General features: G+C 38.9%; 1 protein-coding gene across 1 annotated transcript in view; it reads left to right on the forward strand.

Annotated features, from left to right (window-relative positions):
- Nucleotides 1-27,099, forward strand: part of LOC136883349 (probable multidrug resistance-associated protein lethal(2)03659) — a 274,390-nt gene that overhangs the window by 157,346 nt on the left and 89,945 nt on the right. Inside the window, exons 14-15 of the mRNA XM_067155603.2 lie at nt 10,071-10,345; nt 23,909-23,988. Coding sequence (XP_067011704.2) covers nt 10,071-10,345; nt 23,909-23,988 — 355 coding nt within the window. The remainder of the gene's footprint in view (nt 1-10,070; nt 10,346-23,908; nt 23,989-27,099) is intronic.

The raw sequence follows: 27,099 nt of genomic DNA on the forward strand, positions 1-27,099 counted from the left end.
TCCTCAAGGCAGTATTATCGGACCTTTATGTTTTCTTATATATATAAATGATATGAGTAAAGGAGTGGAATCGGAGGTAAGGCTTTTTGCGGATGATGTTATTCTCTATAGAGTGATAAATAAGTTACAAGATTGTGAGCAACTGCAGCGTGACATCGAAAATGTTGTGAGATGGACAGCAGGCAATGGTATGATGATAAACAGGGTTAAAAGTCAGGTTGTGAGTTTCACAAATAGGAAAAGTCCTCTCAGTTTTAATTACTGTGTTGATGGGGTGAAAGTTCCTTTTGGGGATCATTGTAAGTATCTAGGTGTTAATATAAGGAAAGATCTTCATTGGGGTAATCACATCAATGGGTTGTAAATAAAGGGTACAGATCTCTGCACATGGTTATGAGGGTGTTTAGGGGTTGTAGTAAGGATGTAAAGGAGAGGGCATATAAGTCTCTGGTAAGACCCCAACTAGAGTATGGTTCCAGTGTATGGGACCCTCACCAGGATTACCTGATTCAAGAACTGGAAAAAATCCAAAGAAAAGCAGCTTGATTTGTTCTGGGTGATTTCCAACAAAAGAGTAGCATTACAAAAATGTTGCAATGTTTGGGTTGGGAAGAATTGAGAGAAAGAAGAAGAGCTGCTCGACTAAGTGGTATGTTCTGAGCTGTCAGCGGAGAGTTGGCGTGGAATGACATTAGTAGACGAATAAGTTTGAATGGCATTTATAAAAGTAGGAAAGATCACAATATGAAGATAAAGTTGGAATTCAAGAGGACAAACTGGGGCAAATATTCATTTATAGGAAGGGGAGTTAGGGATTGGAATAACTTACCAAGGGAGACGTTCAATAAATTTCCAATTTCTTTGAAATCATTTAGGAAAAGGCTAGGAAAGCAACAGATAGGGAATCTGCCACCTGGGCGACTGCCCTAAATGCAGATCAGTATTGACTGATTGAGTATTAATTGATTTTATTATAGAGGTGAACAATGCATGGTCAATATCATTCCTATCGTTTATTTCAAAGTTGTTTAAATTTTTATTTATATGCCAGGAGAATCTACTGTAATCTAACTTTAAGTTCTCGAAAGGAAAAGATGACTCTTGAAAACGAACGAAGGAAAGATTAAAAATGATCGAATTATGATCAGAATCAAGTACATTATGAACAGTAAAATCAGTTGGTCTGAACTCTTTTTCATCCACCCGCCATTAAGTTGATGTTTCTTTATGCTTTAACTGTAACATCTTCAGTTTTTGAGATATGTTTCTTCATAAAAAGGAATTCATCTCCTTTTCACCCCTCCCCCCCCAAATTGATTTTCCCCAAAAATGTGTTTTTGTTTGTTTTTAAAGGAGATACGAATACCAATTTTCACGTCTGTTACATATTTAGGTTTTATTAGATGTAAGTATCCTTATAAAATTAATCCAATTAAATTTTCAATTCCTTAATTGGATTTTTCAACATCAAAGGAATACGTGTTTCTATACTTGTAAATCAGATTCCAAATATCAATTTTCACGTCTGCAATATATTTTGTTTTTGAGATAATAGTATCCTCACACAAATAATTCAACTAATTTTTCAATTCTCACCTTTCCCCCTCAAGTGGATTTCCATAAACAAAAATTCATATTTCATTATTTTTAAAGGAGATTCCAAATACCAATTTTCACATCTGTAACATCTTCAGTTTTTGAGATATCAGTATCCTAATAAAAATAATTCAACCCCATTTTCAGTCATTTTACCCACCCAAGTGGATTTTCTGAAAAGAAAAATACATGTTACCTTATTTTTAAATAGAGATTAAAAATACCATTTTTCACTTCTGTAACATGTTAAGTTTTGAGATATACTGTAGATATGCTCATTTAAAATTTCACCCCCTTTTTAGTTCCCCTTAAGTGGAGTTTCAGAAAATAAATCATCTTTGTTTCTTTACTTTTACAGGAGATTCTAAATACCAATTTTTACGTCTGTAACATTTTACGTTTCTGAGATATAAGTATCCTCATTAAAGGCATTCAAACTGAGCTGGAAAGCTGCAGTCGTTTAAGTGCGGCCAGTATCCAGTATTCGGGAGATAGTAGGTTCGAACCCCACTATTGGCAGCCCTGAAGATGGTTTTCCGTGGTTTCCCATTTTTACACCAAGCAAATTACTGGGGCTGTACCTTAATTAAGGCCACGGCCGCTTCCTTCCCACTCCCAGCCTTTCCCTGTCCCATCATGGCCATAAGACCTATCTATGTCGGTGCGATGTAAAGCAACTAGCAAAAATGGCATTCAACCCATTTTTCACCCCTCCTAGTGGGGTTTTCCGAAAACAAAAAAATACGTGTTTCTTTATTTTTCAAGGAGACGCTAAATACCAATTTTTACATCTGTAAACTTTTAAGGTTTTGAGATATAGATACACTTATTTTTAAAATTCACCGCTTTTTTCACCCCCTTGGCGACGGAATATCCAAAAATCCTCCCGTAGCGAGCACCTACATTGTAATATAAATCTATCCTCAAAATTTCATTTCTTTATGTCCAGTAGTTTTGGCTCGGCGATGATGAATGAGTGAGTCAGTCAGTCAGTCAGTCAGTCAGTCAGTCAGTCAGTCAGTCAGTCAGTCAGTCAGTCAGTTAGGACATGTTCTTTTATATATATTTGTGAAAATGAGCCTTTTGAAGACTACACTGATGTCAGTAGGTAAGAAATTCAACAGAATTGAATGTCAGATTGCTTATACAAAACTGGAACAGGTAGATAGTTTCTAGTATTTAGGATGTGTGTTCTCCCAGGGTAGTAATATAGTAAGTGAGATTGAATCAATTTGCAGTAAAGCTAATGCAGTGAGCTCGAAGTTGTGATCAACAATATTTTGTAAGAAGGAAGTCAGCTCCTGGACAAAACTATCTTTATATTGGTCTGTTTTCAATACATACCATGGTCTTATTAAATATTCTTGTAATATTCTTGATATATGGTCAACTTCAATACGGAACAAATATGAGAGTTGTAACTTGTAACATACCACTTAGTCGAGCCGCTCATCTCCTTTCTCCCTAGTCCTCCCAGCCCAAACTTTGCAACAGTTTTTTAACGCTACTCTATTGTAGGAAATCACCCAGAACAAATCGAGCTGCTTTACTTTGGATTTTTTCCAGTTCTTGAATCAAGTAATCCTGGTGAGGGTCCCACACACTGGAACTATACTTAGTTGGGGTCTTACCAGAGACTTATATGCCCTCTCCTTAACATCCTTACTACAAACCCTAAATACCCTCATGACCATGTGCAATCATATTTATGTGATTACTCCAATGAAGATCTTTCCTTATATTAACACTAGGTACTTAACGATGATCCCCAAGAGGAACTTTCACCCCATCAATGCAGTAATTAAAACTGAGAGAACTTTTCCTATGTGTGAAACTCACAACCTGACTTGTATCCCTGTTTATCATCATACCATTGCCTACTGTCCATCTCACAACATTATCAAGGTCATTTTGCAGTTGTTCACAATCTTGTAACTTATTTATTGCTCTGTGCAGAATAATATCATCTGAAAAAAGCCTTATCTCTGATTCCACTTCTTTACACATATCATTGATATATATAAGAAAACATAAAGGTCCATTAATACTGCCTTGAGCAATACCCCTCTTAATTATTACAGGGGCAGATAAAGCTTCACCTACTCTAATTCTCTGAGTTGTATTTTCTAGAAATATAGCCACCCATTCAATTACTCTTTTTTCTAGTCCAATTGCATTCATGTTTGCCAGTAGTCTCCCATGATCTGCCCTATCAAATGCCTTGAAACAGGTCAATCGCGATACAGTCCATTTGACCTCCTGAATCGAAGATATTTGCTATATCTTGCTGGAATCCTACAAGTTGAGTTTCAGTGGAATAACCTTTCCTAAACCCAAACTGCCTTCTATCAAACCAGTTATTAATTTTGCAAACATGTCTAATATAATCAGAAAGAATGCTTTCCCAAAGATTACATGCAATGCATCAAACTGACTGGCCTGTAATTTTCATCTTTATGTCCATCATTCTTTCCTTTATACACAGCGGCTACTATAGCAACTCTCCATTCATTTGCTATAGCTCTTTCATGTAAACGATAATCAAATAAGTAGTCAGATGTGGTACTATATCCCAACCCATTGTCTTTAGTATATCCCAGAAATCTTATCAATTCCAGCTGCTGTTCTAGTTTTCAACTTTTGTATTTTACTGTAAATGTCATTGTTATCATAGGTAAATTATAATATTTCTTTAGTATTAATCACCTCCTCTATCTGGACATTATCCTTGTAACCAACAATCTTTACATACTGCTGACTGAATACTTCTGCCTTTTGAAGATCCTTGCATACACACTCCCCTTGTTCAGTAATGATTCCTGGAATGTCCTTCTTAGAACCTGTTTCTGCCATAAAGTACCTATAGATACCCTTCCATTTTTCACTAAAATTTGTATGGGTGCCCATTATGCTTGCCATCTTGTTGTCCTTAGCTGACTTATTTATTCAATTTCCTAGTAAGTTCCTTAAATTTCTCCTTATATCCACAGCCATTTCTAACTCTATTTCTTTCAAACCTGCTCCTATTCCTTGGTCTCTTTACTTCTCTGTTATAATATAGTGGATCTTTACCTGTTATAATATACTGGATCTTTACCATTCTTTACCACCTTTAAAGGTACAAACCTATTTTCACATTACACAACAATTGCTTTAAACCCATCCCAGAATCTTCATTTTATTTACCGTTTTCCGCCGATCATAGTTACTTTTTTTAAACTCCCTCATGTCTGTTTTATCAGCCATATGATACTGACTAACAGTCCTAATTTTAATACCTTCCTTTCTTTTGCATTTATTTTTTTCTTGATCACTAATACCATCTATTACTTCGGTTTCTCTATAGAGCTCATCTGGTTATACCATCACCACATCCAGAATATTCTTCCCTCTAGTTGGTTCCATCACTTTCTGAATCAGCTGCCCTTCCCATATTAATTTATTTACCATTTGTTGGCCATGCTTCCTGTCATTCGCATTACCTTCCCAACTGACATTTGGTAAAATGAGATCACCTGCTACTATCACGTTCCTTTCCATATCTTATCAAATAATTCTGAATCAGCATCAGCACTACTCCAATGACATCAAGTTGCCTATTATCTTTAGAGATGAGCCTTACACCTAGAATTTCATGTTTCTCATCTTTAGGCCTAACTTTTTCATAGCTTACAAATTCTTCTTTCACCGGAATGAATACTCCCCCTCCTACCATTCCTATCCTATTTCTACTATACGCACTCCAGTTCTGTGAGAATAATTCTGCATCCATTATATGAAGACCTCGGGGGAAAAATAGTGATAACCCTCAAATTTTAAAATTTTAATTTTTTGTAGAAAACAGTTCTATCCAACATGAAGTTTCATTTTTATCAAGAAGCTAGTCAATATATTGAGAGATGGCAGCACAATTCAGCTTCATTTTTATAACAAGCCACATGTCTCTGCAGTAAACAATGACAGTCAGATTTCCAAGAGGCGGATCATGTTTCTAATGATGTGCTTTCTGCCAAAGAAAATGTCATTTATGGTGCAAGAAAAGTGTTTATGGACGGCGATGACAATTTAAAGGATCTGGATTACGTTGAAACCCAGGAATATGATGGAAGTTCATCTGGAAGTAGTGAACAAGTACATTTACGAGTTGGCTAGTGGCTTTGTTTACAATATGGTTTTGAATGTTGGTTGTAACTATTTACATGCTGTGGTATAAAATACCTTTTGCAAAAGTATTAGCATTAGTATTCATTATTATTATCAAATCATGCTAACACGTCATTATACTGACATTTTTTAACGTATCCGCTCTTTACACGCCCTGTATGCGACTATGGGGGTTATAACTTCTTTCACTTGTTGATGTACCGGTGATCTGTTGTAGGTTATAATTAGTTTACCTGTTATTTTCTTTAAAATATTTGAGTAACTGCATTATGTGACATTAAAAATAAAACGTACGGACATCTCTTTATCGTGCCGGGGGGGGGGGGGGTTGCTTAGGCGGTAGAGCTCTAGCTTTCTGACCTTAAGTTACCGAGTTCAATACAGGCTCAGTGCGGTGGTATTCGAAGGCGCTCTGATACATCAGCTTGGTGTCGGTAGATTTACCGGCACATTAAAGAACTCCTGCTGGACAAAATTTCAGCATCTCGGCGTATCCTAAAACCGTAAAAGTAGTTAGTGATACTTAAAAGCAATAACATCATATTAAATTATTTTTCTTTAACTTAGTTCATTTTATTAAACATAAGTCTACATTCAGAGTTTTTCTTCCTTTCCTAGGGCGGTAAGGAAAGTGCTTCAGTGGGTACCACCAGTATACTCTGAATTTGATGGTAGTTTGAAGTGCAGTGGTACAAACAGTACAGAAATGTTCATTGATGAGGAGGATGTGAGAGTTAGATAAGTCTGGTTGAGAGTAAGAAAGACTACTTAACTGACATTAATGAAAGCATTTTATTATTGTAATTGTGTTACTAATTTGTTTCCTTCTGTATGTATTTTCATATATTTCATAGAGATGTTTTCTTGTATTGTCAATTGTTCACTACTTTATCCACATTGCATGTAAATAATTATAACCCTCAAATTGATAGGCATATTCAGTGTTTAATATAAGTTACTTTGATTCCCTATAATCCTGGTTTTTTATGCATTTTTTTCTCCAGGATGTTATAAAGAATGTTAGCAGCAAATATTTGGTGAAAATTAATTTCATTATATCACAGAACTTACAAAATAAAGCCTATCACTATTTTCCCCCAAGGTCTTCATATCATTCCTCAGCCATTATTCAACTCCTATTACAGTATCTGGTAAGTATATATCTATTGCCGGCCCAGTGGTGTAGGGGTAGCATGTCTGCCTCTTACCCGGAGGCCCCGGGTTCGATTCCCGGCCAGGTCAGGGATTTTTACCTGAACCTGAGGGCTGGTTCGAGGTCCATTCAGCCTGTGTGATTATAATTGAGGAGCTATCTGATGGTGACATAGCGGCCCCCATCTCGAAAGCCAAGAATAACGGCCGAGAGGATTCGTCGTGCTGACCACACAACGCCTCGTAATCTTCGGTCTGAGCAGTGGTCGCTTGGTAGGCCAAGGCCCTTCACGGGCTGTAGCGCTATGCGGTTTGGTTTGGTTTGGTTTGGTTTGGTTTGGTTTGGTTTGGTATATATCTATTATTTTATTTCCATTCCTTTCTTTACAATATTTCTACAGTTGAGTACTAACATTTTTGTGTCATCCCTACTTGAATGTACATCCCTATAATCCTTCTAAACAAGTTTCCTAACTTATATTTACCACTGTGGTTTAAGTGAAGGCCATCTGAGCGCAGATCCCTATCTCCTACCCACCCATTAGGATCTAGAAATTTCACTCCCAGTTTCCGACATACCCACTCCATAGTCTCATTTAAATCCCCAAACACCATCCAGTCAGCATCTGTCCTACACAGTATTCCACTAATAATAATAATCTCTGCTTCCTTAAACTTCACCTGTGCTGCATTTGCCAGATCCCACACATCTCCAACTATGTTGGTACTTATATCAGCTTGCCTTACGTTGTTAGTACCAACATGAAACACTGCCACCTTCTCCTTTCCCTCCTCCCTCTCTTCTACTTTTCTCAACATCTGCCTCAACCTAATTCCTGGATAACACTCTACCATGGTTCCCTTTCCTCCACACACTTTCCCCACATGTCTAACAATGTAATCCCCCATGACCAGAGCCTCAGCCCTACCCACCTCATTTGATCCCCTCTCCTCCTGGTCAGCCCTATCTTTTCTGACAGCTACTGAGGCTACTTCCTCCTCCCTTCTCTCCCTTCCATGACCCTGTTCCACCTGTCTTTTCCTATCCACTACTCCACATTTCCCTCTTCTACCTTTTCCCTTCCTCCTACTACCACACTTCTCAGCAACAGTTCCCTGTTCCTCATCTTCTCTCGGTTGTTCTACCTGTAGCGACTCGTACCGATTTCTCAGACACCTGTCCTGAATTCTGTTTCTGAATAGAGCCCTTAGCTTGCAATCTCCTTCCCCTTAAAACATTAGACCACCTGTTTTCTACAATTCCCTCCTTTCTTTCCCATACCTCTTTTACACCTTCGTAGGCGGTTTGAAAAGTTCTTGGAATCACCGCTAGATGTCAGTGCTAGAGAAACGAGGTTCCCGCACAATAATCACACATCCTTTGTGAGTGAACACGTGGCGCGTCAGTGCTCTAGCTGCAGGAGTGTGGTAGTGACGACTCTTTGTTGTTGTTCCCACGTAGTGATTTGTGACAATGGAAAAAACTGAGATTCGAGCAGTGATTAAATACTTTGTAAAGAAAGGTATGAAAGCAAAGGAAATTCATGCCGACTTTCAGAACACACTGGGGGGACTCTGCTCCTTCATTTTCAACTGTTGCCAAGTGGACTAGCATGTTTAAATTTGGTCGGGAGAGTTTGGATGATGATCCACGTAGTGGACGGCCAGAAAGTGTTACGACCCCAGAATTAATCTCAAAAGTGCATAAAATGGTCATCGAGGATCATCGACTGAAACTGTGGGAGATTGCTGAAGCTGTAGGGATGTCTTCTGAATGGGTACATTATATTTTAACTGAAGAATTGGGTATGAAAAAATTATCCGCAAGATGGGTGCCGCGGCTCTTGACATTGAACAATAAACGCACCAGATTGGAAATGTCCAAACAAAGTCTGGCCCATTTTCAGTGCAACCAACAAGCTTTTTGCGCCGGTTTGTGACTACAGATGAAACTTGGGTTTACTACTATACCCCAGAGACAAAACAGCAGTCAAAGCAGTGGAAACATGCTGATTCACCACCACCAAAGAAAGCAAAGGCAGTGCGTTCGGCCAGAAAGGTCATGGCCTCAGTTTTCTGGGATGCAAAAGGCATTCTGCTGATAGATTATCTTCCTACTGTCCAAACAAGTACGGGGCAATATTATGCAAACCTCCTAGACCAACTACAGGAAAAGATACGCGAAACAAGGCCTGCTTTGGCAAGGAAAAAGGTCATCTTTCATCAGGACAACGCTCTGCCGCACACAAGTGTTATTGCCATGGCAAAACTTCCATGAACTGAGGTACAAATTGTTGCCACATCCACCTTATTCACCTGATTTGGCACTATCAGACTTTCATCTATTCCCTAAGCTGAAAATTTTCCTCATTGGACGGAGATTTTCTACAAGGGAAGAACTGACATCCGAATTGGAGAGGTATTTTGCAGGCCTGGAGGAATCTCATTTTGGATCAAGGCATTGGAACATCGCTGGACCAAATGCATTAGTCTACAGGGAGACTATGTTGAAAAATAAAATCAGTTCCACTGAGGTAAGATTCTTAATTCTAGTACATTCCGAGAACTTTTAAAACCACCCTCGTACTGTATCCTGTACATTTTTTGAGGGAGGCCTACTGCCCTTCCTGTCCTTTGAGAGAACCCTAATTATCTGCCTCAAACTCTTCAACTCCTTCCTCATACTCCTTACTGCCTAGCAACACCCAAAGTGCCTACACTTGCACTCCTTTGCCAGATAGGGAATCTGCCACCTGGTCGATTGTCCTAAATACAGATCAGTGGTGATTGATTGATTGATTGATTGATTCATTCATTCATTCATTCATTCATTCATTCATTCATTCATTCATTGATAATATGTATCAAACAGTTTTTTGTATAATATTGATAAGGCAGACACATATCATCTCCTGTTTTTCAGTTTAGTGAGATTGTTAAATTTGATTGTAATTGGTGTGGTACAAACCAAAATGTTCCCTTGGTAGAGGACAGTTTTGAGCGGGTGCTTTAATACTTTTGATCAGATAGTGTATTTATATTGTCCTAGGAGTCACATCTGTGTCCTTCTTCCTTTAGGAACTGCAATATGTTGCATTTCTTATCTCTTCATTGTTAGTTCATGACTGTTCCAGAATAATGAGCAATGCCTTTTACAGGATAAGCAAAGAGGAGCTGAGGAATTTGGTACTCTCTAACTCCAACGCCACAGACACTAATATCACCACCACCACCGAGTCAGATTTGGAGATCCTGCCCGTTAACACGTACGTTTACATCTATTCAGCTATCATCGCGTCACTCTTTGTTCTGGCTCTGACTCGATCCTTCATCTTCTACAAAGTCTGTATGAAGTGTTCTGAACAGCTGCACCACCTCATGTTCCGCAGTGTTATCCGCACTAGGATGAGGTTCTTCGACACCAACCCCTCAGGTGAGCACGTCGACACAGGTCTTCCAGCTTCAGTTTGTGTGTTCGCTGGGAGGAAGGGAAACTGCTTGTTATTTGTATTTACATTAAATTTCTTTTTTAATATCTTATTTTACTGCTACTTGATCTATCCAGACCAGTGTTCATTGCTCAGTTCCCTGTAGTTAAGCCTGATGCCTGCTATTTCCTTGTCCGTTTTTGTTTTTGTGTTCGTATTATTCTCCTTTTGTATTGCTAGCTCTTCCGTTGCTGACCTATCATTATGTTTATGATCCTTTTCAAGAATTCCAATATAAGGCTAGGAAACAACAGATCGGGAATCTGCCATCTGGGCGACTGCCCTAAATGCAGATCAGTATCGATTGATTGATTGATTGATTGATTGATTGATTGATTGATTGATTGATTGATTGATTGATTGATTGATTGATTGATTGATTGATTGATTGATTGATTGAATTGGTCCGTTGTCGGAAATGAGAAATTTTCCAGCTAACTCATTGCCATTGTTTCGCCCCAGTGAGACCAGTTGGGCTCATCAGTTGGCAACTAGGGCACCTACTAAGATACATGGCTAGTGCATGTAGTGGAGGCGACTACTGCAATGTTTTCATTCCTCCCCTCAAGGGGGAGGCGGTCCTCTCAGGTAATGATGCCATCTCTCAGGCCAGGAGATTTGTGGTAAGGTGAGAGGGTTGCCAGCCGTGGACTATACTAGGAACTGTCCCCTCAATAGAAAACCATTCTCAGGGCAGCCGACTGTGGGGACCAGCCCCTCTCTGTCTCCTGAATGCAGAGGCGTAGAGCCGCGGCCTGCGCTCCTCTGCTCGGTTGGACGGTCGGAGTGCACAGTTGTCGGACCACAGGCCAGCCGTGGCTACTTGTAGGCTGAAGCCTACTCTGCAGCCACCGACCCCATCGTGGAAGAAGAAGAAGAAGAAGAAGAAGAAGAAGAAGAAGAAGAAGAAGAAGAACAAGAAGAAGAAGAAGAAGGAGGAGGAGGAGGGCCTGCAGCCAAACTAGTGGCTCTTAACACGTTTACTGCATATTAGCAGAGCTTGACATACCCGCCAACCTGAACAAAATATTTGTGTGGACTCTTTAAAAGTTGTAATTATCAGAGTTTTGTACATTGGTAGGACGAGTTCTATCAAACTCGTGGACTTATTCCACTCACGCGCCTGGTGCCTGACCCGCACGGTAGTTGAAATTGAGAAGTAATACTGGTCACCAGACGGATCATACGCCACGCACGTTGGTAGATTACTGTGCATTATTTACCGCGGATAGCAAACAAATGCGTAAAGTATGTTACACACATAAATATATTGATATTTACACTTCTCTATTACAGAATTTGACAAACAAAAATGAAACAATTTTGTTAAATGGGTGGGTCTCGTAACGTTGAAGGAAGCACATTGTCGGCCATCTCCAAAAAAATATAAATAAAATGATAACATAAGCATCACGACGCAGTAAAAAATGATTAATGCACGTTATTTTAAGTTACAAATATGATGCAGGAATAAATGACAATTACAAGTTCAGTTCTTTTCCTGAACATATTGCAGTAATGGAATTTAGCGTATTTATTTCAAAAGCGGAATCACTCGTAATTCTCTTGAAGTAATAATAAACAGAAAATGCAGCTTCTTGCCTCGCAGTGAAGTGGTCTTGCTGCTCATGGATCCCATAAATGAATGATGACGTATGATGACAACTCTGGAGAGGAAATACGCGGGAAACGGAATACGCATGTGCAAATATGGCTACGGATGAATGTGCTAGTAGACTGGACTTACACGATGTGCGGGATGATAATTAGAGCCTTCCTTACCATGCGGAAAACCTGTGATTTACATTTCCTAGTGACCGTCCCATGACGCACTAGGCGCGTGCTCCACACCTGCTTATAAAGTAGCGTCACGCGCCCAGCGCATGATCCGCATTGAACGTGTTAAACCAGAGAAGAGGAAAATATTGTTGAAATTTATTTGGAATTCTGAACAGTACATACATGAATATAAAGAAATACTGGTTGTCTGGCACAGACCTCAACCCAAGGGGAGCCCTGAGAAGAGACCCGCACTACATCTACCATAGACAGCCGTAGTGGAGGCCACTGCACAGGCTACCTGGAGCCACAGGAAGTGACAATGCACTATGAAACACCTGATCTCTTTTACAAAAATTGATGCCTTCTAGGCCATCAGATGATACAGATTTTGATTCTCATAGCGAACTTGAAATATTTGCTGTGAGTCTTGATAGGTGTGCTAGTTACCAACTGATGAGGCTTAATTGGCACATTGGCAACCAAGAATGAGTTACCTGGAAAATTTAGCCTACAATTCCCAATAATGGACCAATTAAACTGGAATTATGAATTTACTGATTCAGGACAAATACCTCAAGTTCTGTATCATTCCTATTCAAGAGTCATTGAGAAATATATCATTTTCATTTGTTGCCAGATTGTACTTCTCCTTAAAACAATAAGCACCGCTACTATTGAGCATTGGGACCACTAGCCACAATCAGAAAACCATTTTCAGGTTTTACTTACTATAGTTTGAATAAGTTCATAAAATGGCTGTTTTTTTCTTTTTGCTCTCGTCTGGGCCACACACAGCTAACAAGGTTAGTTTTGCACTGTTTATTTTTAACTTAAGAGTCAAAATTCATTAATTTATGGTAGTATAAGTTTATATTATGCCTTTCTATTCATCAGGCATCTTGAAAGATTGAAGCCTATGCCACATTGTCTGCTATTAAATCAGCAAAAATGAAGGTAACACAGATTAGAATCATTGAAATGACAATGTAAATCCCTGCCGATACAGTAACCTTCCCCTTTCCAGTGGCGCTTACTGTTTCTGTGTTGTGCTTGTGTCAATGAAGGGCATTTTATTTCCTATCTTTATGCAGTTAGATTTTACTAATGTTGCTTGCTTTACGTCCCATGAACCATTTTTTATTGGTTTTCGGAGACGCCGAGGTGCTGAAATTTAGTCCTGCAGGAGTTCTTTTGCATGCCAGTAAATCTGCCGACATGAGGCTGACGTATTTGAGTATCTTCAAATATCACCGAACTGAGACAAGATCGAACCTACCAAGTTGGGGTGAGAGGGCCAGCGCCTCAACCATTTGAGCCACTCAGCCTGGCTGTTAGAATTTTTGCAAGGGTCTATAGTGTTCTGTGGAGATCCCTCCATTCCTGGGGTGGAGATAATACTCCCCCATCTCCTCCTTTTGAGGAGTTTTCTCCTCTTCCAATAACATTGCCTCAACAAACATCTCTTTCTCTTTATCCTGTAAGCAGGGGATCATCATGAGCTCTGAAGCTTTCAGTATCCTCCAGTTAGAACTACTTTCCTCCATCAAGATCACCTGTAATCCTACTACCGTATGTATATCTACCCCTTAGTCCCCTTTCTTGATGTGGGGTCAGGGATGAGATGAGATGTAATCATCTGGTATGATTTAATGGCCTGATGCCAACTTCAATTGAGCTAATGAAGATGAAGTGAATTATGGTGAATGAAATCAGGTAAGGAGGTAAAAGGAATCAGCTGTGGCTTAGGAATAGGAACTGTCCCAGCATTTCCCTGGCAGTGAAAACGGGGAAACCACAGAAAAACCATTCTCAAGACAACCTGTGGTGGGGTTCGAACCTTCTTGTCACCTGAATGCGGAGCTTGGTTCCATAGACGTATTGTGTTAACACTTGCGGCAACTCTGCTCCAGCCACTACATACATTATCATTATAGACTGTTGTGCCTTTCAGCGTTCAGTCTGCAAGCCTCTGTGAATTTAATAAACGTCGCCACAATCCTCGATTTGCAACAAGTGTTGTGGCCTCATTTAGTTCTATACCTCTTATCTTTAAATCGTTAGAAACCGAGTCTAACCATCGTCGTCTTGGTCAACCTCTACTTCTCTTACCCTCCATAGCAGAGTCCATTATTCTCCTAGGTAACCTATCCTCCTCCATTCGCCTCACATGACCCCACCACCAAAGCCGGTTTATGCGTACAGCTTCATCCATCGAGTTCATTCCTAAATTAGCCTTTAGCTCCTCATTCCAAGTACCACCCTGCCATTGTTCCCACCTGTTTGTACCACCAATCATTCTTGCTCCTTTCATGTCTGTTACGTCTAACTTATGAATAAGATATCCTGAGTCCACCCAGCTTTCGCTCCCGTCAAGCAAAGTTGGTCTGAAAACAGACCGATGTAAAGATAGTTTCGTCTGGGAGCTCACTTCCTTCTTACAGAATACTGTTGATCGCAACCTGCGAGCTCACTGTATTAGCTTTAGGACACCTTGATTCAATCCCACTCACTATATTACCATCCTGGGAGAACACACAACCTAAATACTTGAAATTATCAACCTGTTCTAGCTTTGTATCACCAATCTGACATTCAGTTCTGTTGAATTTCTTACCTATTGTCATCAATTTAGTCTTCGAAAGGCTAATTTTCATACCATACTCATTGCACCTCTTTTCAAGTTCCAAGATATTAGACTGCCGGCTTTCGGCACAATCTGCCATTAAGACCAAGTCGTCAGCATAGACCAGACTGCTTACTACATTTCCACCTAATTGAATCCCTCCCTGCCATTTTATACCTTTCAGCAGATGATCCATGTAAACTACGAAGAGCAAAGGTGAAAGATTACAGCCTTGTCTAACCCCTGTAAGTAACTTGAACCAAGAACTCATTCTACTGTCAATTCTCACTGAAGCCCAATTGTCAACATAAATGCCTTTGATTGATTTTAATCATTTACCTTTAATTCCATAGTCCCCCAGTATAGCGAACATCTTTTCCCTCGGTACCCTGTCATATGCTTTCTCTAGATCTACAAAACATAAACACAACTGCCTATTCCTCTCGTAGCATTTTTCATTTACCTGGCGCATACTGAAAATCTGATCCTGACAGCCTCTCTGTGGTCTGAAACCACACTGGGTTTCATCCAATTTCCTCTCAACGACTGATCGCACCCTCCCATACAAGATGCCAGTGAATACTTTGCCTGGTATACTAATCAATGAGATACCTCGATAGTTGTTGCAATCCTTCCTGTTCCCTTGCTTATAGATAGGTGCAATTACTGCTTTTGTCCAATCTGAAGGTACCTTACCAACACTCCATGCTAATTTGACTACTCTATGAAGCCATTTCATCCCTGCCTTCCCACTATACTTCACCATTTCAGGTCTAATTTCATCTATCCCTGCTGCTTTATGACAATGGAGTTTATTTACCATCCTTTCCACTTCCTCAAGCATAATTTCACCAACATCATTTTCCTCCTCCCCATGAGCTTGGCTGCTCTCAACACCACCAGGATGATTTCCTTTTACATTGAGAAGATGTTCAAAATATTCCCTCCACCTCTCCAGTGATTCCCTGGGATCTATTATGAGTTCACCTGAATTACTCAAAACACTGTTCATTTCCTTTTTCCCTCCCTTCCTAAGGTTCTTTATTACTGTCCAGAAAGGTTTCCCTGCTGCTTGACCTAGCCTTTCCAGGTTGTTACCAAAATCTTCCCCTGACTTCTTTTTGGATTCAACAACTATTTGTTTCGCTCTGTTTCTTTCATCTACGTACAAATCCCTGTCTGCCTCGGCCCTTGTTTGGAGCCATTTCTGATAAGCCTTCTTTTTACGTTTACAAGCTGCTCTCACTTCATCATTCCACCAAGATGTTCGCCTTTTCCCATCTTTACACACAGTTGTTCCTAGGCATTCCTTTGCTGTTTCTACTACAACATCCCTATATGCCACCCACTCACTTTCTATATCCTGAACCTGCTTACTGTCTACATCTACTTCTGTCTAATTTCCTCGTCCTGGAGATTTTCTACCCTTATTCGTTTGCAGACAGATTTCACTTTCTCTACCCTAGCCCTAGAGATACTTAGTTCACTACAGATCAGATAGTGGTCTGTATCATCAAAAAATCCCCGGAAAACTTGTACATTCCTAACAGATTTCCTGAAATCGAAATCTGTTAAGATATAATCTATTATGGATCTGGTACCCCTAGCCTCCCGTGTGTAGTGGTGAATAGCCTTATGCTTGAAGAATGTATTCGTAACAGCTAAACCCATACTACCGGGTGAGTTGGCCGTGCATGTAGAGGCGCGCGGCTGTGAGCTTGTATCCGGGAGATAGTAGGTTTGAATCCCACTATCAGCAGCCCTGAAAATGGTTTTCCGTGGTTTCCCATTTTCACACCAGGCAAATGCTGGGGCTGTACCTTAATTAAGGCCACGGCCACTTCCTTCCAACTCCTAGGCCTTTCCTATCCCATCCTCGCCATAAAACCTATCTGTGTCGGTGCGACGTAAAGCCCCTTGCAAAAAAACAAAAAACAAAAAAAACATACTAGCACAGAAGTCCGGCAAACGCTTCCCATTCCCGTTGGCTTCCATATCTTCCCCACATTTACCAATCACCCTTTTGTATCCTTCAGTTCTATTCCCAACTCTCGCATTGAAATCGCCTATTAGCACTATTCTATCCTTGCTGTTGACCCTGACCACGATGTCACTCAATGCTTCATAAAACTTGTCAACTTCATCCTCATCTGCACCCTCACATGGTGAATACACGGACACAATTCTAGTCCTAATTCCTCCCACTGACAAATCTACCCACATCATTCGCTCATTTACGTGCCTAACAGAAACTATGTTGCGTGCAATGGTATTCCTGATAAAGAGCCCTACCCCAGACTCTGCCCTTCCCTTTCTAACCCCCGTCAAGTACACTTTATAATCTCCTATCTCTTCCTCGTTATCTCCCCTTACCCGAATATCACTTACTCTTAGCACATCCAAATGCATCCTCTTCCAGCCACTACTATTTCTAAAATTCTGCCAGTAGTAATACAACCTGTACGGTTAAGACCACTGCTTCCTCAGAGGAGGGGATTAATGTCAAGGAAGAAGCTATCGCTGTACTATGAAACCAACAACCTAAAGCCCAACCCAGGTAAGACACAGTTGGCTGAATTCCATCTTGACATCTGGTGGAGAGGGGATTGATGGCAGCATTGCCCGTTCTCCAAATACTGTACCTTGTCGTACAAGCAATATTACTTGAATACAAAAGGAAAAGTGTGTTCTAGAAACAGTATCTTTCACAAACTCACCAGTTCTACTTGAAGAACTCAGCCAGCGACACTGCAAACATCAGTGCATGTTGGCGGCAGAGTACGCAGCTCCTTTTTTGGGAAGAGTCGGCTCATCCAAGCCATTGTGATATTGCACTCAACGAAACTGCCCACTTCATCACAGGATACCTTAAACCAACACCCGTTCACAAACCCTACCCACTGTCAGAATTGCGCCCCCTGATGTGCGAAGGAAGAAGATAACAGATGCCGTGCCTAAAAAGCAAATAGAAGAACCATGCCACCCTCTGTATGGACAGCATCCACCTGAATAACGCCAGAAGTCTAGGAAGAGTTTCTTCACTAGATCCCAGGTGCTTCAAGGATCTCAAGAAAGCACTCATGTAACGTAGAAGAAGAAGGTGAATGTTCGAGAAATGCAGGTCAGGAAAGGAATAGACCTTGGAGGAGATCTCCCTTACACCACCAGGGGATCTCTGAATAGGCTCAGAACCCATGTTTCAAGATGCAAGAGGGGACTGCTCATGGCAGGAAGCAGCACACAGTGAGAATAAGAAGCCATCCAACACAAAGCACATCTTCTGCTCTGTGGGAGACTTAGTGAACACTGCAAAGCCCAGGTCATTTTGGAAGTAAATGACAAGGCCATCTTGGTCACTAAACTTTGGAAACATTGCATATGGCCTGGACATGGAAAGTAAGTAAGTAAGTAAGTAAGTGAAAAGAAAATCAATTAAGGCTAACAAATCCTTCCTCACCAGGGTCAGCAGGCTGGCACAGAAATATCTGCAAAAACTGTGCCATTAGAACTCACAACAGGAGGCTATGGCGCATGGACGACCAATTTGATCTACCTTTGGTACACATGTAGGGCATGACCAGGAGTATAACAGGTTCAAGCAGTAAGACGCAATTCTCAGCCATTTCTGAGAAACTAATTATAAAATTTTCCAATGCACTTATGTGCAATCTATGTTTGCGAAAATGACGAGCTCGTGGCCCAGAACTCTGCTTCATAAGAGTAGGATCGCTGGATTGAATCTTGCCAATGGACGATTTTTTCAAGTATTTCACATCTCTCACAAATCAAGGTGTCTTCAACAATGTTCATTTTCAAATCAATTCCAATAAATGATTCTTTTAGTGGAAAAGATCAGTTATCAATATAAAAAATGTTTCCTCACATTTTAATATGATTATTTCAACAAAAAAGACAAAAATAATGGCCTTCAAGGGAAGAGAACCGATGTTTAGATAATACAACATTAGAAAGAGTAAATGTGTTCAATTATCTCGGCTACAACTTATCATGAAGTCAAATAATAATACTAGATTATAAATTCCACCTGTTCAATACATACGAGTTTTTTATTTAAATTTAAGAAATAGTGCTTAACGTATTAGATATAGGGACATGTTTCACCCATAATGAGGGCATCATCAGTCTAAAAATCTCACACCTGAAAGAAAGATAGATCAGGATCCCGATCACTCTTACACTTCCAAAACATAAACAAGAGGATACTGTTTTAGGTACAAATGTGTATAAAATGACTAGCAAGCAGACAGAATATAGTAGTTATAAGCACTCCTATGATAAAGTCCCACAATCAATCCTTATTGTAGATCTCTACGAATGTCTTGCTTTGAAGGTAACAAGTAGTTAGTTAAAAGTTTGAAAAGAACACGTAAACTGGCGCACCGAAATAAAATCTGGTAAATATGGCACCTTATTCTGGAGATGGCATAAGGAGCTTATAATAGTTTAATATTTAGGATAAAAGTCACTCTTAGTGGTAGTTAAATTTAAACTTTCAACGTGCAGTGCTACTGCCAAAAGTGTTATAATACTTCATGAACTACAACTAGTGAAAAATTTATACATCATCTATTATTTTCCTGTGTATTGTTTTATATTTCAAGTGATTGGCTGATGATGACGTGGAACAATGGTCAAAACCGGTACCGCTTATAATCAACTAGTAACATTACATTTCTAATTCTACATGTATTTAAATGGTTGAAACATAACATAACTTCTTTCAATTTAATTGTGAACTCAGTTCAATACGGAACATTATGAAATTCTTATCTTTAAATAGACTGTTTCTAACAATTTCAAGATAAGAGGTATAGAAGTAAATGAGGCCACAGCACTAGTTGCAAATAGAGGATTGTCGCAACATTTAGTAAATTCACAGAGGCTTGCACACTGAATGCTGAAAGGCATAACGGTGTACAATAATGATGTATGTATGTAATAATTGAAGGTTTTACAAGAGTTAGGTTATGTGTAGGATGGCGTACATACAACACACATTCTTCTCATATTAGTCTCAAAACATTCACAATACCATAAAAACTTTGACTTTGTTAAGCCTTGTAGGGGATGAGGGTGGGGTGGAGGTAAATGAATTAAACTATATCTAGCCTTGGATTAAAAACTTGTAGTCTGAAACACTTGTGATAACATATCCAAATATCTTTAAAAATGTAGGCCTTGTGTTAACATGCAATCTCAGATCTACTGAGAAAAAAAATTATTCCCGTCTTCTTAGAGTATCGTGTCTTGTTTTCTTGTTGTTTTTTTTTCTCAGTGGATCTGAGATCTTCATCCTCTACAAGGCTTAACAAAGTCAAAGTTTTTATGGTGTTGTGAATGTTTTAAGATTAATATGAGAAGAATATGTTTTTATGCCCTTTAATTATGTCACCTAAACGCATTGTAGCTGATGATGTTTAAAACGAAATATGTAGTACTGAAATGTAAATTTGCGTGACACAAAAAATATATTATACCAATTAGGTTAGAATATATTTTGCTACTGTATGCGACAGTAAACTTTCTAGCCGAGGGTCTGGCGGCCGATACCAAACCAGGCAAACTAAGGGAAAACCAATAGCTGCGAGCAGAGGAGTTTTCCCTTAGAAGGTTGGATAAGATGAGACCTTTGTGTGGGAAATAACACATAAATTCATCAGCTGCTGCCTTGCAGTTAGACAGGGCTAAAGGAAACCACCCTGAAAGAAAATCCTCTAGTACCTTAGGCCTAACAAGTCAGTACAGGAGTACAATGCAGTTGCTTTCAAAACAAAAACGAGCCTGGGAAAGAATCATATTCTGAATGTCGACAATACTTCACGTACTCTTGGAACTAATGACGACATCATGTCCGATGTTCATTCAAGATGCACGAGAAAAACCGATCATAGGAACAAGCTTCAGATTAGAACCTTAAACATTATGACTCTAACAAAAAAATGCAACGAAATCTTGGATTTAATGAACCGTAGACATATTCACATACTAGGGCTAAGTGAAACCAAATGGAAAGGTTGAAACACAAGAATGTTAGAGGACAGATATAAATTATACTGGAGTGGTAATCCTGCTGTGGCGAGGAATGGAGTTGGTTTTATACTCCATAAAGACATTGATAGTGTAACAGATGTCTCATTCACCAATGAGAGATTTATCAAAGCTAAAATATGCCTAAATGGAGAAACTCAAACTGTGATCCAAGTTTATACTCCCCAGCAGGGTTGTAGCGATGACCAAAAAGTAAGCTTCCTAGAAAAAACTAGAGGACATCATTGATGAAGAGAACATAATGATAATTGGGGATTTTAATGCCCAAGTAGGAACTGATAGGTCAGGTTACGAAGGAATTATTGGTTCATATGGATTTGGTAATGAAAGTGAGGAGGGTGAACTTCTGCTTGATCTATGTACACGAAACCAACTTCTGGTGAAGAACTCATGGTTTCAGAAATGGGATAGCCACAAGATAACAAGATACAGCTGAGCTGGTCAAGTGGAGAAAAGGTGGATGATGTAAAAGTGATACCTAGTGAGAGCCTTGATAGTGACCATAGACTCCTCATTGCAGACCTAAGGGTCCCCAAACTTATTATTAAAGTAAACAAGAAGAAAAACCCACAAATTAAAGACTGGAAATTGAAAGATCTGGAAGTCAAACAGCAGTTCCAAGAGGAAATCAGAGCTAAAATACCAGTAACAGACACAAAGAAAGGTAATGAAGAATGGAATGATTTTAAGGCAAGTCTGGTTGGTAGTGCAGATAAAATATGTGGAACAACAAGTAGAAGAGTGAGAGAGAAAAGAACATCTTGGTGGAATGATAAAGTGAAAGAAGCCATAATGAAAAGGAATAAAGCCAAAAACGTTCTTGATGTGGCTAAGTCTGACCGAAGAGACAACAATAAATTGGAAGAGATGGCAAAATAATATAGATACAGAAAGTTGGAAGTCAAGAAAATTGTACAGGAAGAAAAAGAGAAAAGTTGGAAAGAATTTACAACTAAACTGGAAGAAGACACTAAAGGGAACATGAAAATGATATATGGAATAGTAAAAAGTAAAAAAGATCAGATAAAGAAGCAATTACAGCTCTGGAGACAGCAGATGGGAATATAGTTTGCAATATGAAAGATATCACGGATACAATGGGACATTATTTTGACAAGCTCTTAAATGGCTCTAATGAGATCTCTGTTGAGGATGTAGGACAGAAAACAATAGAGGAAGATACCCCAATTACATGGACAGAAGTAGAGCAAGCTCTCCATAGGATGAGAAGTGATACGTCAGCAGGAGCTGATGAAGTTACAGCTGACATGATTAAAGCTGCTGGTCCACCAGGAATACAGTGGCTGTATAGAGTTCTCAGAACAATATGGAAGGATAATGAAATACCTGAAGATTGGACAAAAAGGGTGATAATTCCTATCTTTAAGAAAGGGAGTAGAAGGAAAAGTAAAAATTACAGAGGCATTACCCTCTTATCACACGGCCTTAAAATTATGGAGAAGATCATTGAAGCCAGAGTAAGGGATATACTAGAGCCTATCTTAGAAAAGGAACAACATGGCTTTAGGACTGGAAGAAGCACAACAAATCTGATATTTGCTTTGAGGATGTTGGCAGAGAAACACAGGGAAAGAGGAAAAGACCTAATTATAGTGTTTATGGACCTTGAAAAGGCATATGATAATGTTCCTTGATCAACTATTTGGAAAAGTCTTAGAAAACTTGGTGTACCGGAGTACCTTATTAGGAAGATCCAAATGCTGTATACTAATTGCAAAAGCTGTGTCAGAATTGGAGATAGTCACTCTGAATGGTTCAATACAACCAAAGGAGTACAATAGGGAAGTGCCTTATCACCTCTTCTATTGATAGCAGTTATGGATACCATTTTAAAGGAACTAAAAGGAAAAGGTAATAAAGATCTTCAGGCTCTGGTGTTTGCAGACGATGTGACAATATGGGATGAAACAGAGAAGGAAGTGCAAAATAATCTGAATGCATGGTGTAAGAAGTTTGATGATTATGGAATGAAATTGAACCCATCAAAAACAGTAGCATTGAAAATCAGAAGACATAATACAGAATGCAACATAAAAATACAGGACCACCAAGTTGAAGTAGTACACCAATTCAGTTATTTAGGAAGCATAATGGCCAGTAATAATAGAGCTGAGTTAGAAATAACAAACAGAGTAACCAAAGGCGCTAACTTTTACAGTATCGTTAGACACCTACTATGGGATAAGAAGGTCCCACAAAGAACAAAAATGACCCTGTACAAGTCATATATCATTCCCATCCTTACATATTCTCTGGAAACCTGCACACTAACATCAAAGGATTGTAGTAGGATTCAAGCCTGTGAAATGAAATTTCTTAGAACTGCCCTCCAAAAGACCTGACTTGATCATGTGAAAAATGATGAGATCCGATCTAACCTAGGTCTAAATGAATCCATGGACGAAAGACTTAGGTCATCTAGACTTAAATGGTTTGGGCATGTTAAACGAATGAATAGCACAAGGTTAGCGTGTGCTTATTTGGAAAAGAGAATAACAGGTAGAAGACCAGCTGGAAGACCAAGAAGAAGATGGATGGACCAACTGAGGGAAGACGTGGAGAGAAGAGAATGGAATTGGGAATCTGTCATGGACAACGAAATGTTTTTGAATAAGCAACTTTGGAAGACGCTCGTTTTCAAACATCCTACCTGGCTCGCTGGAAGGGCAAACCGATGATGATGATGATGATAGGTGGATTTATTGGTTTACTTCACTTTGTTGTATAATACATTGGTATGGACCATGAGGTTGATAGTTGGCAGGTGAAAGCATAACAAAGACAAATAATATGGTTATGCAATTGCTTATAAAAGATAGGAAAATACAAGAGGTTAAGGACAATAAGACATTGTTACGTAGCATGTAAGTGATTTTGTAAAATCGTGACAGATCCCAAATAATGTGTCCTCTGTCATTGGGTAGAGAAGTATCCAGCTATTATTGGTTGTGGTTCATAAGTGATTATTGTGCAAGAATCATCAGCCCTTAAGTCTTGTTCTCTGCTATTCCAGGTCGAATACTCAACAGATTCTCGAAGGATATTGGCTCAGCTGATGAGTTGCTTCCCAAAGCTATCCTGGATGCTTCTCAGGTAACTGTTCTGTTTGTTGAAATCTAGGGCTAGTGATACCTGTCTATTGGCAAGCACTTATTCGTTACAGTTTTGCAATCTAAAATCTTATGATAATGAGAAGGATGAATTTACTTGTTATTTTGAAAAGTTCGTATAAATTTGTTGTAACGGAAGTTTGGACTTAGTTAATTTATAACTGTGAGGTTCTTTAGACTGTCACAGATCGAGTTCTGGTCAAAAGTCGGAAAGAGATCCAATGCAGACTTTTCAAATAAGGAAACAATTTAGTTAGAAATTTTTTTCCAATTTAATTGTCAAGAACATTATACATAAAACAGCTAATCACTGATGTTGTAATTGCATGCAACAGCATAACCAATCAGTGATCTGCATTTAGGGCTGTCGCTCAGGTGGCAGATTCCCCATCAGTTGTTTACCTAGCTTTTTCTTAAATGTTTTCTAAGAACTTGGAAATTTATCGAACATTTCCCTTGATAATTTATTCCAATCCATTACTCCCTATATACAACACAGACATGATAAAAAATGTAACAGGCAATGATGCACTAAGAATAATCAAACTGGAAAATTCAGCAACCCAAGCTTCAAAACTCAAAGCTCATTACTGATAATCAAATAGTCACAAAAGCGGATAAAGAGAGCATGACAGAAGGGGTCCGATACATCTAAAAACGAAGGTATTGACCTAAGAATGACAAGGGTGACAAAGAACATGAAAATAAGACTCCGTAGGCCTCCATACGTAATACTGTTGGGGTCAGAAAAGAACAAGAGTTGAGTAAGGGAGGTTGGAGATAATGAGAAAGCCAAATTGCATAGGAAAAACTAACAAATTCATTAGAGAGAGAGAGAGAAAAAAAAAGAAAGAACATTCAACAGAACTTTACAGTCATAAAATGTTCATACCAACTCAAAAGGTAAAAGACTTAAAATTAGCATTCTATAATAAATTGCATCTAATGTAATGTCTTTGTCTTAAATGGCATGTATAATGGCGCAAAAGAGTTGGTTTATATTATTCTCCTGCATATCCACCAATATGAAATGGAGGGATATTCTTTTGGGAAATAGGTGTGGGCCCCAACCCTAACCCTACGTGAGTTGGAATAATAATCCCATGATTTCTGGGCAAGATAAGTGCTTCTTTAATATTGAGTTTTTTCCAGAACTCAGCCATCAAGGCCAAGCAATTCCCGCTTATAATGCACCTTGGTCCATCGGCAGAATTAATGAAGTTACATTAGGTGCCAAATAGGAAACAAAAATGTTTGCATCCTCTGATTTCAACTCTGTATCATCAGGGTGAGAGTGCATTATCAAGAAAAGCGACGGCCTTTGATGCCAAGCCTTTGGACGCCAAGAAATCTCAAACCCGCAGAACAAACTTATTATGGAACCAAGTCCTGTCATCCATGCAGATTTGTTATGACAATAATCTACTGGGAAATATTTCATCACTGTTCCTTTGAAAGAACACGGATTTTTTGCTTTACCAATAACAACTAATTTTAATTTATGGTCGCCACTAATGTTCGCACTGCACAAGATGGTAACACGCTCTTTACGGTACTAGATTTGTGACCAGCAGCTGATTTCTCTTCAGCAGCTGCTAGTGTTTTACTGGGTAAGCACTTCCAATAAAGTCCAGTTTCATCGACATTGTACACTTGACTTGGAACGAAATTGTATCTCTCAATTATGCGCTTAAACTCGTACCTAAAGTTCTCTGCTGCACTGCTGTCACCACTTAGTTTTTCTCCTTTGAAGTTTAATTCTCAAATGCCATATCTGTCTTTAAATCTTGGTAGCCAACCATTGGACGCTGGTGAGGACTCTGAGAGCCCCATCTTTCCGTGAAAAATTTGTGCCTGCCTTGTTATCATAGGACCACTTCGCCTCTCTTTTGCTGAAACCACGTGAATGATGCAGCATCTAGTTCTTTTAAAGATGATGCTTTCATTGTTTTTTTTTTTAGTTTGTGTTTTTAGCGAGTCCATGTGAACTGTCTGAACTCGTCGCAAACTGCAACACTTTGTCTTTATTCTTCATTAGGTCCCGCACTGTTGTCACACCCACACCGAACTCTGATGCTATAAGGAGACAAATCAGTTAGGAAATGTTTTCAAATTTAATTGTCAAGAACTGTATTTTGTATGGTTAAAACTACACGTTTTCTTTTTACTTCAGATTTCAATCTCAGCATTTTTTGGCTGTTAGAATGGAAAATAAATGTTCAACTTATCACTCACTCTCACATTTCCTTACTTTGCACTACAGTACAGAATGTAGCCTACCTCTCTACTAATAGCGGAGGTTGACTATGACGGACCAAGTGGCTATCATCACTAGGTGGAACTTGTGAATTTATCTTTTCCCATCATTTTTATTTTAGTTTTGTGGCTTAACATTTCAGACAACTTGCTATTTACTTAAAATTTCTTAAAATTATTTTTGCTAAGCTTTGACCTCTTTGGGGGAAAATACATCTTTCCTTTACTGAAAAGACTCCCTACAGGGAATTTAAAGAGATACCTGCATTTAATTTTTTAAGAACATCATTGGTATAAATACGATGTCTTTGAAAGTACTGGAGAGCCAAGAAAACACCTGGTTCAAAACTGATGAAGCACTGGTTCTGCTGTCGTAGAACTAAAACAGTTATCTTTCTGCTTTCACATAATGTATATCAATCACTAGAATGTAATGATTACAATTTTTATTTTAAGAAATAAATTACAAGTAAAAATTTTATTTTGTAGAAAGGAACGATAATAAGTAAAAATCACTGAGAATGTAATCGTTATAAGTAATTCAATAACTTTCAAACTCTGAGTCTATCCACAATTGTTTACACGTTGGGGCAAAGTCTGAGTTCGATGACGGAGTACAGGTTTAAGATCAATAATAATAATAATAATAATAATAATAATAATAATAATAATAATAATAATAATAATAATAATAATAATAATAATAATAATGAAATACTTATTATAATGGAGGTACTCAGTGGAAAACAAGCCCAGAGGGATTCGGAATCCAGAAAGGTGGTAGCAGTGTGTACAATTAAAGGAAAGATAGTTTCAATAGTAACAACAACAACTTTGA

Source organism: Anabrus simplex, chromosome 1 (assembly GCF_040414725.1).
Source record: "Anabrus simplex isolate iqAnaSimp1 chromosome 1, ASM4041472v1, whole genome shotgun sequence".
NCBI lineage: Eukaryota > Metazoa > Arthropoda > Insecta > Orthoptera > Tettigoniidae > Anabrus > Anabrus simplex.